This window comes from Neolamprologus brichardi, chromosome 4 (assembly GCF_056152115.1).
Source record: "Neolamprologus brichardi isolate AB-2024 chromosome 4, ASM5615211v1, whole genome shotgun sequence".
Lineage (NCBI taxonomy): Eukaryota > Metazoa > Chordata > Actinopteri > Cichliformes > Cichlidae > Neolamprologus > Neolamprologus brichardi.
In genome coordinates this window covers 10,897,055-10,911,852 of record NC_142107.1, presented here as the reverse complement: position 1 = coordinate 10,911,852, position 14,798 = coordinate 10,897,055, and the positions used below count along the sequence as shown (strand labels likewise).

General features: G+C 41.0%; 1 protein-coding gene across 1 annotated transcript in view; it reads left to right on the top strand.

The window, feature by feature from the left end:
• Nucleotides 1–14,798, top strand: part of cyth3b (cytohesin 3b) — a 45,541-nt gene that overhangs the window by 24,655 nt on the left and 6,088 nt on the right. Inside the window, exons 2-10 of the mRNA XM_006791477.2 lie at nucleotides 3,380–3,462; nucleotides 3,853–3,917; nucleotides 5,385–5,451; nucleotides 5,552–5,670; nucleotides 6,098–6,178; nucleotides 7,655–7,767; nucleotides 8,698–8,846; nucleotides 9,389–9,500; nucleotides 13,073–13,149. Of these exons, the coding sequence (XP_006791540.1) occupies nucleotides 3,380–3,462; nucleotides 3,853–3,917; nucleotides 5,385–5,451; nucleotides 5,552–5,670; nucleotides 6,098–6,178; nucleotides 7,655–7,767; nucleotides 8,698–8,846; nucleotides 9,389–9,500; nucleotides 13,073–13,149 (866 nt within the window). The remainder of the gene's footprint in view (nucleotides 1–3,379; nucleotides 3,463–3,852; nucleotides 3,918–5,384; nucleotides 5,452–5,551; nucleotides 5,671–6,097; nucleotides 6,179–7,654; nucleotides 7,768–8,697; nucleotides 8,847–9,388; nucleotides 9,501–13,072; nucleotides 13,150–14,798) is intronic.

Here is a 14,798-nt window from a genome sequence, read left to right as displayed (position 1 = left end):
GAAGTAAAAGAGTGAGAAGAGAGCACCATTATACCATGTGTCAGAGTTTACATCTTAAAATATGGTTTTTCCTCAGTGCAGTCAAGCTAATAAAAGAGCTTCTTTTGATGTCTTGGCACATTACGAGTGCGTCATCATTCAGTCTTGCACTGCTTGGTCGACACAGTTTTTATACTCCATTAACATTTGACCCACTTATGTGTAATAATTGCGTTTATAAATTTCTTATATCTTTTTTCTTTTCTTTTTCTTCTTTTTTGAAGCACTGCACCCTGCTTCTTTCTTTTTTCCCCTTTTGCTTTGTCTTGTAGAATTTGGTAGATAGTGTGTGAGAAAAATGTCTATCTACACCCATCTGGATCCCTACCCTCTCGACCGACTGCTCATCTGTGATAACATGAGCTCCATGCCCTCAGAATGTAATAACCTAATAGTCCATGCTGCTTCTGTCACTTTGTCTTACAGAGCAGGACCGGGGAGAGGGACTGATTCAGACGGTGTGAGAGAGTGATACAGTAGATAGATAAAGACGAGAGGAAATAACTTTCCCTTTTTTTTCCCTCCATTATTTACAGTTGTGGAGGGGTGGGTGTGTGTGCCTGGATTGCAAAGCTGCTTAGTGCTATGATTCAGTTTGGGGATTTGAATCTGCTCTCACCCCCACTTCAAGCACTAGAGTGGAGGCGGACAAAGGGTGAGATAGAGGGGGAGTGTGTGCATGTGCGCGAGAGCGAGGAACGGCGTAGGAGACGCTCAATCTGGTATAGCTCCATGTGAAAATGACCTACTTCCTGTCAGCTTGCTCTCAAATGGATTGCTGTTTTCTGATGTGTGGAAGAGTGGGGGAGATTTTTCTCTGTGGGGTCTGAGGGGGGTGGAAGAGTTTGACGTGGAACGGTTAAATGAAGTAAATAAGTAGGTGGCTCTTGGGACCTTAAGGGTAGGATAAAATAAATGTCATGTTAGTGAAATGTAAATTCTGCATGCATGCATGCATGGCGAGCATAGTGTGTGCTCACCTGTGCATACATTGTCTGTTGACTCATGCTATAAAACATGTAATGTTGCGTGATGTGCTGCTCTCTCTCTGCTGTGTTAATTACCCCAAAAGACGGCTCGATGAGAGTTGACTATCAAAAAGCCAATATTTGATGGGGCAGGCCTCGCCAGATGCTCAGTGGTCGTGTGTGTGTCTGCGTGCCATCCCGCATATTTGACACATACATAGAGGGTTGTTTATGGACGTCATCTGCTTTTCAGCAGGAAAGTTTCTGTGGTTTTAATTTGGTTTTAAAGGAAATTCTCATGAGAACCACAAAAGCCTCATATCGTCTTTGATTTAGATACATCTTCACTTTAGTAATTAATGTATAAAATCACAAACTATATAACACACTAACAGGATGCACATGATAAAGACCCTACATGTACACACATTTCATACTGTTTCATATACTTAAGCAGTTTCTAATAATATTTTATTTAAAAAAGTACTGCACAAGTCTCAAGCCACCCCGCATTACTTCGTATTTTGCTTCCAAGGAGCCTGACTTTCTGCTACCGGTAAATATTTTTTTAAAGTTGAGCAACAGTCTTTCTGAAGGTTTTTCAAAACATTTTCTTTGGACATTGGCCACTTGTTCACTCATTTTCAATCCAGTCCTTGTACCTGACAATTTTCAGAGGAATGTTTTTTTGTTTGTCTGTTTTTCGTACTGATACCGACCTGCTGTACCTTAATTCAAGCATGAAAAAGGGGCCTAACTCAAGGGATGAATCAGTGTTGTGTCTACACTTATCATTGGCAAAGAAACAATTTTAAATTGTACCTTTAGATCTTTAGCTTGTCTTTTTTCTATGAAAAAATTCAAAGGTAACACAGTTTTACAGAACAAATGTAGTTTTTGTTCCAACAAGGTGATTAAAAAGACCAGCTGATAACTTTACATATGTTGGAATGGTGTGCAGTGTGTCCTTAAAAAGTTTGAGGAAACTAGACAAGTGGGAAACAAATGAAGAACTGTCAGAAAAGCTATGTAGAGTAGATGAACAGTACCCAAGATTGATGTCCTTAAGAAACAAGAGCAAATCCACCAAAGATCTGACATAGAACCTGAGAGATGCATCTGGCCCCGTGAGTTCATCCATCTACTGTTCAATAGAGCCTAATCAGCAATGGTCTCAGTGGAAGGGCGGCTGGCAAGAAACCATTCAGAAGGAAAAGAAACAGGGAGGAAAGGCTGAGGTATGCCAAATTACACGAGAACTAGACTAAAAATTACCGGTACATCTGATGGAGTGATGAATCCAAATTTAAAGTTTGTGTTTCAAATGGTCAGCAAAATATTTGGAGGAGCTCAGAAGAGAGATAGAAAATAAGTGTCCACAGCCTCCTCAGAGTCCAGACCTCGACATTACCGACCATTTTGAGAGAGAGCAGAGAAAACGTCCAGAGAAGAGCTTTGAAGGTCCTTCAAGAGGCCTGGAGAACTATTCCTGCAGACTACTTAAAGACAGTACAAGAAAGTTTGCATAAGAGATTTCAGAGCTGTGTGTTGAATCTTCACTCCTCAGTATTGCTATAAAGTAATGACACCACTGATATTTAGATTGATAGTCTTTAAGAGTCTATAGTATTTCACTATGACATCCTGAGTGCAAAAAATGAAAGCTTGATTGCAAGACCAAGTGGTTTTTGTTTTCCCAAAAAGGCTTTTGGAAGCTGAAATGATGGACTCTGGAATGCCTGAAGAAACTGGAAACTTTACCCTGCTCCATTTGTTATGAGAGGTTGGAGAGACAGAAATCAAAGCAAAGCAAGCATGAATGTTGGCAGAGCATTCACTTTATTGAGAGACCTCTGGGACCTTTTGAAATGCGTGGAAATCACCTGTTAAAAACTAATCTGACCATGTGACTTTGCGTGAGCTCCAGCAAAGACTTTTCACCAGTTAATAAATCTGTAATCATGGATCAGAATTGGACCAAATTTAATCTTCATATTTAGGAAGGGAATTTGTGAATAATCCAAGGTTCAACAGCACACCCACCTGCAGGATAACATAAAATATGCAAGAGTAGAAAAGGCCACAAAAAAAAAACATCTGTGGAACTTCCCGGCACACTCCTTCCCAGTCTCTTTGCTGCATTTAATCCGGGCTTTCAAAATGAAGTGGCAATTCTGTCTGTTAGTGTATTAATTTGGGTCATGAGTAATGTCTCTGGGATGGATTCATCGAACAGGTATGCGCTGTCAAAGCTTAATCCCCGTGACTCTGTCTGGCTGGTCGGAAGCTGAATTAAATTAATCCACCGTCATAACCCTGCCCCTCTCTATCACTCACATGCTATTTCATTTTCCCTGCACGCTGTTTTCCAGTGCCCGAGGACCTGTCTTTAGAGGAAAGAGATGAGCTGTCAAACATACGGCGTAGGAAAAAAGAGCTTCTGGATGATATTGAAGTGAGTAACAGTGGAATTAATGTTATTTGAGTAATCTGATCAAACACTTCTAAATGAATGATTCGGAGCAAGCCTCAAACTAATAAAAACGGTTGTTGATGTGCGTTGCATGTCTGAAAAGTCCTCTGGTGCAGTGCAGAACAATGAACCTTATTTCATTTGTTTTCAGATCTTATATTGTTACATTTACTTATATTAGTTTCCTGTTGCCTTTTGTCATGAAATGACATATGTCTTCGTCATATTAATAAGCAAGCCTTTCACTATTAAATATATTTAACTAATAAAATCATAGACTGTGTTTGCAGATCATTCAAGAGCTGCATTGTGTTGTCTCAGGAGCTATAAACTTGACTTTATGAAACAAGTGACTCTGTCCTTCGATTTCAGCGGCTGAAGTTTGAGATTGCAGAGGTAATGACTGAGATCGAGCAGCTAACCTGTGTGGGGGAGAGGTGAGCTTTGATTGTTTTTCTTTTCTTCTTTTTTTTTACATGTTAGCATAACATTTTCTTGGCTCTTTGTTTTGTCTGTAAGCTGTCGTTGAATAGGCAATAAAATCTAAAAGTAAATAATAATAATGCTCATCGGTGTTTTCATAGGACCAAGATAACATGAAGTTTTACCTTTTTTTTTCTTTACATAAATTCATGTAAAACTCAGAAGTATTAATTTTAAATGATATCAAATGGACTAAAGAAGTAAAAAGTGAACATTTAAATAGCTGGTACCAGCAGTTCCTCAAATGCTAAATTAAGCTTCAGTCACACAGTCATAGAAACTGGTCGGTGCCCCCGATTGCTAAGGAAATGTGTATTTCCTGAATAGTTGTTGAGTGGTTGCCAGCTGATGCCAGGCGAAATCTGTTGCAAAGAGGGTGGTGCTCCACCAAAAACCTCTTTGTGATTGCTTTGTTTATGAGCAGATTGCCGCGTCCCTCTGTAGTTTACATGGAAGTCGCCAACTTGTCTGCAAACACTCGCCAGTTTACTCTCCGAGCAATTGTGAAGCTGTGAAACTGGAAAAACTGAAACATTCACCTTCAAAGTTGTGCTTTAGTTGACCAAGTTAACCAACGTATTTCGTCAACCAGTAGCAGAATGCACTCTTTTCCCCAGTGACCAGTGGTCCCTAGATGGTCACTAATTGGTCTCTAGGCCTTAATTAGCAGGATAGCTAATAGTGTTGGAGATTTAAATGAAGTCAAGTCAAAAAGTAGTAGTGTTGCATGTTTGGATGGCTTCAATGAACCGCCAAGAGATCAGCTCATTAGTTTTTGTTTGCTTTGGCTCTGCTACTCTTTTAACATACAGTTACCTTTGCAGTGAGACTCACACCTGTCAGTTTGTGTGTGTGTGTTAACATGTTAATACCCCATTGTTTGAGGAGAAAAGCAGGACAGTCCCTCGACTTAACATTAACCAAACAGTCTGCATTTGATTGGTTGCTGAGGTGGGGCGAGGTCATGTGTCAGGCTGTTTGTGTGTCTCAGGCGCAGCTGGCAAAGGGGCTCCAGCTATTTTTGGGCACACGTAAGGCTTAGGGAGCGTTCAAAGACACACAAAGGTGGAGATTTCCCCGAGGAGTGAGAGCAAAAAAGTGTTTCGAGCATTAATATGGGACAATGTACATCCAGTTAGCTAAGATGAATTAAAGAAAAGGGACAAGATACACTCAAGTGAGCAACAGCTGATGCACAATCACATGTCGTGAACGAAATTCAAGTTTTCTCAGTTTAATCCAAATGTAAACTCAGCCTTTACTTGACTGAGTGGTTGGTAAACACAGTTGTGACAGGCCCTGAATAAACTCGACACAAAGTGACCTACTAAACACACGCAGCAGCCGGGAAGCAAAATTGGACTCGGCTGTCATGTGATGGATGTTTTCTGGGTTTTTTATTCTTTTGGTTTTTGTCACAGCAAAACCACACAAAGAAACAAGCAGATCGCCATGGGAAGGAAAAAGTTCAACATGGACCCAAAGAAGGTCAGAGGAGATCCACAGCTCTGGAGTTTAAATTTAAATCATTCATTGAAACTGAGTAAAATACCTATTTATGCTGCGCTTGCTCTCTCTTTAAAAACAGGGAATCCAGTTTCTTTTGGAGAATGATCTTCTCCAGAACACCCCAGAGGACATTGCACAGTTCCTCTACAAAGGAGAAGGGCTCAACAAAACAGTCATTGGGGACTATTTAGGGGAACGGTGAGTTCTCCAGTTTTCTCTCTGTTTTCCTTCCACCTTTCTTTTTCCTCTCCCCACGTCCTTGTCAGATCTGCACTGCACGTGCTCAGACATCAGTGATAGAGCCCTGGGAAATTGGTGGTCTGGATTTATGGAGCACAATAGTGCCAGGAGACCGTGCCGCTGAAAGAGGGGAAAAAAAGTGTAGGGGACATGTGGTTCTTATCGAAGGGAAGTCAATGGGGATAGGATGTCAAAACAACAGGGGACATCACGCTGCCTGTCTCAGCCGGCACAGTGGCTCTCTGTCTGAGAGTGGCACTGTGACGTGGCTGCAAGACTTTGCTTTCCAGCTTCAGTCACTGAGCATAGGAGTTCATCACTTCTTCTGCTTTTGTTTAAGCTGAACTACTCATCACATGTGGTTTTTTTCTCCCCACCACCCCAGGGATGACTTCAACATTAAGGTCCTCCAGGCATTTGTGGAGCTTCACGAGTTTGCAGACCTCAACCTCGTTCAAGCCTTAAGGTACTTAACAACTCATATTAGGAAGGAAGAATTAAAGCAGGCGACGGTGAGTGGGTACTACAGTGCAGATTGTAAAGTTTGTGAAGGGCAGGCATGTTTTCAAGTATAAAAAACCCAGCCAAAACAACTTACGGGAGTTTGCAGCACAATAAGATGGTGTTTTACAAGTTTTATTGTTGCTTTGGTACTTTTCCTTTGCAAAGTAAACACCAGACGTGCACCGAGTTTTACAGACCAAACTGAAAGAAATCCGCCTTGGCTTCACTTCACATATTTGGTTTTCCCATTGTAAACTGTTGAAATATGACATTATATCACGGCTGTAAAAAATCTTGGCCTGACTGAAATTGTTCCCACACTTGAGCCAACCGACTGTTTGCAGGAAAGGTGGGGGTGGGGGGAGGGGTGTATCTGTCAGAGACCTTTACCGGGATGCACCAATTGGCATTATAAAAATAATATTAGAACAATTAGGCTAGCTGATCATTTCTTTTTTAGATGGTTTGGTCATGTTGTTGTTTGTGATGTGATTTGCAAATTTGTAAGTTGGTCAGGTTGTTGTTGAATTCGCAAAACACTTTTCATATGGGATTGGATATTGCTGAGATGTTATTGATGTAGTGCTTTTCTCTAAATTGCCAATAAGAATCTAGTTGGAGGAGAGCATAACGACCAACCGTGCAAAGCGGTCCACAAGGAGACCGCTGCTCTGCACATCCAAGCAAAAACAGATCCAGGTTTAAACTCAGATGAGGCCTCCGCTTTGTCACACTTGTTGCACTAGCACTGTGGCCGTGACGAGATCAAGTGGAGGCACAACGATGCTACTTTTGATCTGTTGTTATGTGCGGGCACTGTCACATGTATTCATTATTACCTATTTTGGAATTACAAATAATTAACTAATTGGCAAATTCTGGGACAAAACATATTTTACACGTTATATTTTTATGCTGATTTACATTAACATGTGTTGTCACCATTAAATAAATATTTTTTCATGCGACTGATAACAGAGGAGCCGGTGTGCACACCTCTTATATGTCAACAATGTGTCATGCAAACCTGCGCATCCAGTTAGGTGATCAGTGTATCAGATTCCTGCCTAAAGCTTTGTTCAAAGTGCTAAAAAAAATTATTTTCCCATGCACAGCTTTAAAAGTTTGCTCTAACTTCTAGTTGTTTGGTTTGTCGGGTGTCCCATGAAAGACAAGAGTGTTCTTTGTGCTGTTTTTTTTTTTTTTTTTTTTTGCAGAAATATCAAAATCTAATCTAACACTAGAAAAACAAAACTTCCTGTGGGCAAAGACTTCTTCATTTATGCCATAAATACACCCTCCTAATATAAAGAAATGTCTGTGCCGTGTATTACTGTTTTGTAATTCACAGGGAAAAACACAGATACTGTTACAAACATTCACATCAATATTTCATGACACATCATTACATTTTTCCTCTCGCTCTCTGCTGTTGCAGGCAGTTTCTGTGGAGCTTCAGACTTCCCGGCGAAGCCCAGAAGATTGATCGTATGATGGAGGCTTTTGCCTCCAGGTACTGCCAATGCAATCCCGGCGTCTTCCAGTCCACAGGTACCACACACACGTACACAAATACACACACGTTTGCACTGCAGCAGATATATGAGTCAGACTCAGCCAGACAGTCCAGGACGGATAACATGCTCTGCCCACCAGACCACCCGGATTCAAATCAATGCCTCTGTCTGTCTGTCATCTCTCACCGGACAGCTGGACCTGTATAAATCTTTACCTTGTGGCTACATGCGGAGAAGCTGCACCCCACTGCGTAGGGGTGCAGCTTCAGAATATTTGTTCGTTATTTCAGCCTCTGTGTGAACTTGAATGGACCTGAAGTCCAATTACAGTTTTCCACTGAAGTTGGCAAGTTGCTCACTAATCCCTGTGCGATCAGCATTCGTGTCTCCAGCAGTGATAATGAAATTGATCACCGGTCAATAGCGGTCATTAGCGCCGTCTTGGCTTGTTGCACATAGCCTTCCTGCTCACGTGTTAGTGTTAAGGAGGTGACGGCTCAGGTCGTGAATATTGATGTGGTGCAGTGGTGACACACCCAGACTTGGTTATTGGTCATCCCTCAAGAGTGGTGCACACTGGGTTATAAATTACATGCAGAGGATGTTGTCTGGGGCTCTTAGTGTGTGGATGGATGAAACCGAGTCGTAAGAGCAGGAACACACTGTGTCAGAAGATGGGCTTTTCTGTTGATTAAATTCTCCATTTTATCAGGTTTTCCTTGAATCTGTGGTGTGAAAATGTGTTACAAGATGTTTCTAATTCCCTTTTATGGCAAATAAGTTGAATGTCCTCTACTATACAGCCACTACTTTCTTGGTAATGTCATATTTGTCACATTTTCTTTTAAATTCTAACTGTTTTATCACATCCACACTAATCTATAACCTCCACACACACATGTGGAGTGTGCATGTGCTGTATTTGTTTGTTTCCTTATGACACTGTGTGTAATTACCTCCACAGACACATGCTACGTTCTATCTTTTGCCATTATCATGCTGAACACCAGCCTGCATAATCCCAACGTCAGAGACAAGCCCCCAGTGGAGCGCTTCATCTCCATGAACAGAGGAATCAATGAAGGGGGAGATCTCCCAGAGGAGCTACTCAGGGTGAGAACTTTGACTTGATTACTTCGTCAGGTTTGATGAATTTATCCTATGTGGTATGCATTTGAAACACTGTGGAGGTAAAAGTGGAGGGATTAAATTAAGTGTTTGGGGTTTTTTCAATGTAGCAGACAAAAAGGAAACTTATAGGTTCTCTTATAGGTCTCCTCTGTGAAAAGCAGAGTCATGCCTCCCTAATTGAGACATTGCAGCTCAGGATAATGATGATCTTTAATAAAATGGTAAATACAGGCCATTTAATAAGAAAAAGACGAAAAACAAGTCGATCGACTCGCATGCGAGAGGCTGTCGTGTCTGCCAAAGTGCTCCTTCGGTACAAAAAGGAACCTTGTTAAAAACTCTTCAAGTTCCCAGAGTCACTGATGTATGAATCTTTGTCTTTGTCTGAAAATTGATTTCTCAGTGTCATGTTTAATGCACCGGTAGTTAAAGGCTTGAATGTTTTTGCACGTGAGTTAGACGTGTGTGTGTGTGTGTTTTCATCTAAGCGTAAACGTTTTTCTGCCTTTTCTTTCTCTGTGCAGAATCTATACGACAGCATCAAGAGCGAACCCTTTAAGATCCCCGAGGACGACGGGAACGACCTGACGCACACGTTCTTCAACCCAGACAGAGAAGGCTGGCTGCTTAAATTAGGTTAGTCTGAGTCTCACACGCTCACGCTCAGGTTCTGGGGAATGCAAAACATCCGGCTTGACTTTATTTAGGAACTCCTGCTTTCTTTTTTTTTGGTCTGCGACTATAGAATTAGACTCATGAGAACTTAAACTGCGTGGTAACTGTTGCTCGTGCACTCTCCTTTGATCGTAAAACATTAACTGAAAGATAGATAAAACTTTGCAAACACACCCATATGATAAAAATAGAAAAGTAAACATTCAACTTTTATATACAAGTCGTGTATCTTACAGTTTATACATGGGAGTGTATTAATGATCCATTTCATTGAAGGTCTGGTCGCGTTTGTGAACGGAGCAAACAGTGCATATAAAATATGCATGCATGTCATTCTGTCTGTAAACATGAAAGCTCGGAAAAGCTTTGAATGAGTTTGGATAAAACTGTAGGGGTGTAGAGCGGAGTCATCCACCGAGGTCTTCAAGGTCAACTTAACGATTGACAAAAAGCCTTTTAACCTAGAAACTATGATTCTTACAAGCATTAACTTTGAGTTCTGTCACCCACAAAGCTTCAGATATAATTATAAATGTAACCAACTGTTTGTGATGTATCAGTGAATTCCTCTCTTTCTAAAAGCCAGGCTGTATTTATTTAAAAGCCACATGATTTGAAATTATGAACTGTGAGTTATATCTCAAACATAAAAAAAGGGCAGTAGCTGATTTTATGTGAACCGCATACACAGGAAATTTTAAATGGGCTTCACAAGGTGTTTTACAAGCAAAGTAAAACTAATTTTAATATATTTAAATACTTTATGGCGTGAGGGACTTCCTAATGAAAACCCCGTCATGTTGTTGTTTATTAAAACTACAAAAAAAGATTATAGCCCGCTTAAAAGAAAAATAATAAAACATCATCATCCTAAGGTGAGAAACCCACATGTGCAGCCATGCAGATGCAGATTCTCAATTAGCTCTGTATAAACATAGTTTAGAAATGATACGTACATTGTTTATTAAGCTGGACGTGGACTCCTCTTATTGTGTGAGGAAGAAAAAAACATCTCAGTCATTTGAAGTGTGTGTGTACATATGTATGTTTACATATCTTTGTGGGGACTCAAAATTGGAAGTTTACCATACTTGTGGGGACCAACAGCTGTGTGGGGACAAAATGCCGTCACCACAAGTTTGAAGTCATTTTTGAGACTCAAATTGTGGTTTTAGTGTCAGGGTTACAATTAGGTTATGGTTATGGTTAGGCTAAGGGTTAGGGTTAGGCATTCAATTTTAATGGTGATGGTTAGGGTAAGCAGCTAGGGAAAGCATTATGTCAATTAGATATCCCCACAAAGCTATGAAAACAAGACTGTGTGTGTGTGTGCGTGCGTGCGTGCCAGGCGTGTATTCATCTCCAATGAGGTCATGCATTTATAAATCTTGCTTTTACTCTGCTTGAAGTTGGCTCCCCTCTGATCCCATGTGTTTCTGATTTGAACCTCGCTCCATCACTTGCCAGGTACTCCAGCAGTCCTCACATACACAACAGCTTATAATTTACTGTATGGCGGTGATTTATTATTGGACATAATACCTGTTTATTAGCCCACATATTGTTGGTTTAAAGAGCAAAGTCACTGCAGGTGGTTGGTTTTTACTACAGTGTTTACACACATGCACACACACCTGGCTTTGACCTGCACATTCTTTAAACTCTGTGTAACGTCTCTGTAGCCTCATCAAGCTAGTGCGTACGAATGTAAATAGCCCCATTGTGGCTCACAGACCTAACATGATTACATTCTTGCACGATTCCTCCCTGGAGCAGTTTCCCCCGCAACCAGTTCTCACTGTAATATTTCTAATTTAACTCTCTAAAGATAAACCCTGGAGGATACGGAGGAATAAGGCCTTTTTTTAGCAAATGTCTCTCTGCGCTCAGCGGAAATTTGGCCGTGCTAATTCAATAGCCACTGTCTATTGAAATGTAAGGAAACACAGAGCTTTTTATAGCTGTCTGTGACCCATGTAGGCTTCTGTGAGGGAACCATGAAAACAGGAAGGAAATGCTGCAGTAAAAGTCATGCTTAGGAATTAATAACACACATAGTTTTGGATGTAGTTTGCACAAATGAACACGTGAGGTGGTGAACTTGCTCTGGGGTGTCGTGTACGATACGTGCGTGTATTTGCGTGAGTGTTTTCTCCTCCAGGGGTGCTTTACGTGCCACGTTAGGTTCACATCAAGTTTGCTCTCCTCTCCTGAGAGCCAATGAGGTTTTATCCTGTTGCCTTAAAAAATGAATGGGCAACGGCAGTAATAATTTATCAGTTGCTCGAGTCATCAGTTAACTAAGCATGAAGTTGGGCGAGATTGTGCTGGTAGCCTGCAATCTCACACAAGGCAGCTTGCCTGCATGTCTCAAAAGTCAAAGCCAACAGTTTTCAGTTGTCAATGATTTACATTTAAGCTTCCTGTGGCACAGAGCATTTGAAGAGGCGCAGCCAGAAATATCTTGCATATGCAGCAAAACAGGGTCTTCTATTTAAAAATTTATATTGGGATAAGGCTGAAACTCTGTATAGTCTGTCGTTACGAGAATCGACTTCTACAAACAGCCCAGGTACCGAAATCTACAACAGGACTTCCTTTTAGGTTCTTAAAGATGTTTCACCTCACATGCAAAAGGCTTCTTCAGTTCTAAAAGATAAAGGGTATCAACTCGTCACTCTGGTCCATCAGCTGGTAACGCTGATAGGGAGTAACGGATATTTAACCTCTGGCAATGGGACGTGGACTGGTAGATTCAATTCAATTAAATTCAATTCAATTTTATTTATATAGCGCCAAATCACAACAAAAGTCGCCTCAAGGCGCTTCATAGATACAGAGAAAAACCCAACAATCATATGACCCCCTATGAGCAAGCACTTTGGCGACAGTGGGAAGGAAAAACTCCCTTTTAACAGGAAGAAACCTCCGGCAGAACCAGGTGACCTGCTCTACCTCTATCACCATGTGTCTACCAGTCATGACTCATGACAGTGTAGTGTCAGGACCACCTCCAGTATTTTAGACTCACCTTTAGCTTTTAGAATGAAGAAGCTTATCTTCATTCTGCTGAAACATCTTCAAGAAACTAAAAAGACGTCCGTTTGTCTGTTAGCTCAGGCCGCAGCGTCACAGAAAACTGAATGGAAATCACAGGAAACCCACTAAGTGAATTTTCAAAGGCATGTGAAATATTGTATGTGTTTAATAATGACATTTTGGAAATGATCAGCCACAGGAAATTGAATTACATTTACTAATGAGTTAATGCTTAAAGTCAATAACTGGTTTGGGCCACTTTGATTTCTTACATTTACAAGAGTAATCTCTCTCTTGCTTGCAGGCAAGTAGTCCAACCATATCTACCTATGTTTGCTTTTGTCATTTTAAAGCGCATAAGGAAACACAGCGGATGCTGGTTGGCTTCATTAATGACCATCACTTCCCTGCTCTTTTTCCTGAGGGCAGACAGCCAGTCTGTCACTGCGGCCTTTGTGTCACTTCCTGTCTCCTCTTTTTTTTTTTCCTGTCAGGGGGCAGAGTGAAAACCTGGAAGAGAAGGTGGTTCATCCTGACGGACAACTGCCTCTACTACTTTGAATACACAACTGTGAGTCTCACACCAATATGGTTTGGTTTTTTTTGATTAACAAAAGGCATCTCTGCCGCTGTGTGTGTATGCTTGTGTCATCACAGAGCCAAGCATTTCATTTTTATCCTCAGAAGTCTGTATGAAATCCACCCTGAGTCTACAGCCTCCTTGTTAATTATAACAAGTAATTTATTCCATAGCACCAGAAAAACGGCGAGGATTAACAATTCAAGTTTGCTACACTGCTGTTACGGTTGTGGATTTCAGCAGGGACCTCTTCATGTAAACTCTACAAACCAAACATAACTGAATATGTTGCACTGTCTTCACACAGTTTATTGGTAGTTTGATATAAAAAGCGGCCTCTGAGTCAACATTTGGTTTGTGACCACCTGTTCTTAAGTCTCAGTTTAAGGGTGTTTTCTCTCCCTTTCAGTCCAGTTAAAATGAACAAAAAAGAAAACACAGAGACTCTTTGGAAAAGGTGTCACCTTCCAAATGGACTTCTGAGTGGTTTGTTTATGGAGAGATCCGACCCAACTAAAAGCTACACACTGCAATTTTGAGCCGAACATACAGAGTGTAAGTATACTCTTTGCCCAGTCTTATTTGGCCATTAATGGACTGAAGGTTCCTACATTTCAGTCCACCTGGGAGTTCACGTCTCTGTGTCAAAGGACATCAAACCACAGGAAAAGGCCACAAGTTTACAAACTCATGAACTGATTTGGACCACAGGCTGAAAAGTTTTTTGGTTCGGGAAAGAAAATCAAGTCATCTGGTTGTATCTAAGAATCTATATTTATTATTGATTCTCACTGAGGAAACAGAGACTTTAGGGGCCTCTAAAAACCCTCCTACTATCCAAATCCTCGGAACTATCTTCCATGACGGGTGATGCTATTTTCTGAGAATTTATTGGTCAGTTGGTGGTAATTTCACACCTGTTGCTAATCTCCTGTTCCAAAGAACAAGAACTGAACCACCTTTGTGGTGCTAAAAACCCAGGGTTAACTCTGAAGTTAACCAGAAGAGACCAAATGCTGCTTCATAGTACAGGTCTCAAAGTAAATGAACTATAGGTGTGTGAGGCACGAATGACGGATGTTCACACCACAGCTGCAGCTCTCCGCTCACAGCTCAACATCCACATCAACAACAACAAAACTCCAGGACGTAGTTCAGCTTTTAAGCCGGCGAGGCGTGATTGCAGATTCCGTGCTGGTGCGTCCACCCCCCTGCAGCGGCACCACAGACCATGTCACAATGTGAAAATTGTGATTTTTAAAAAAAAAAAAAAAATTCAAAATCTGTTTAATTGAACTAAACTTATGGTAAAACAAGAACAGCTATGTAGGTAGTCATAAACAAAGCAAGCAAAAAGGGGAGAAAAGAGAAAATGTTACCACTTCAAAGCTCTTATATAGCAGTCAAAGAAGGGATTAGTGGTACGCCACCTCGCTGGACCCGCCTACTACACAAGACCAGGAAAAAATACCTCCATCTTTCTCAGGAGCCAGAAGTGACCATATTTGGACAAGAGTGTGGATGACTAATCAGCATATGTGCACTATTTTTCAACCATAGACTGTATGCATGTATGGCACAGATATGCATACAGTTAGCACAGATTAGTTCTGCTAATCAGCGCTAAGTAACATAGAATA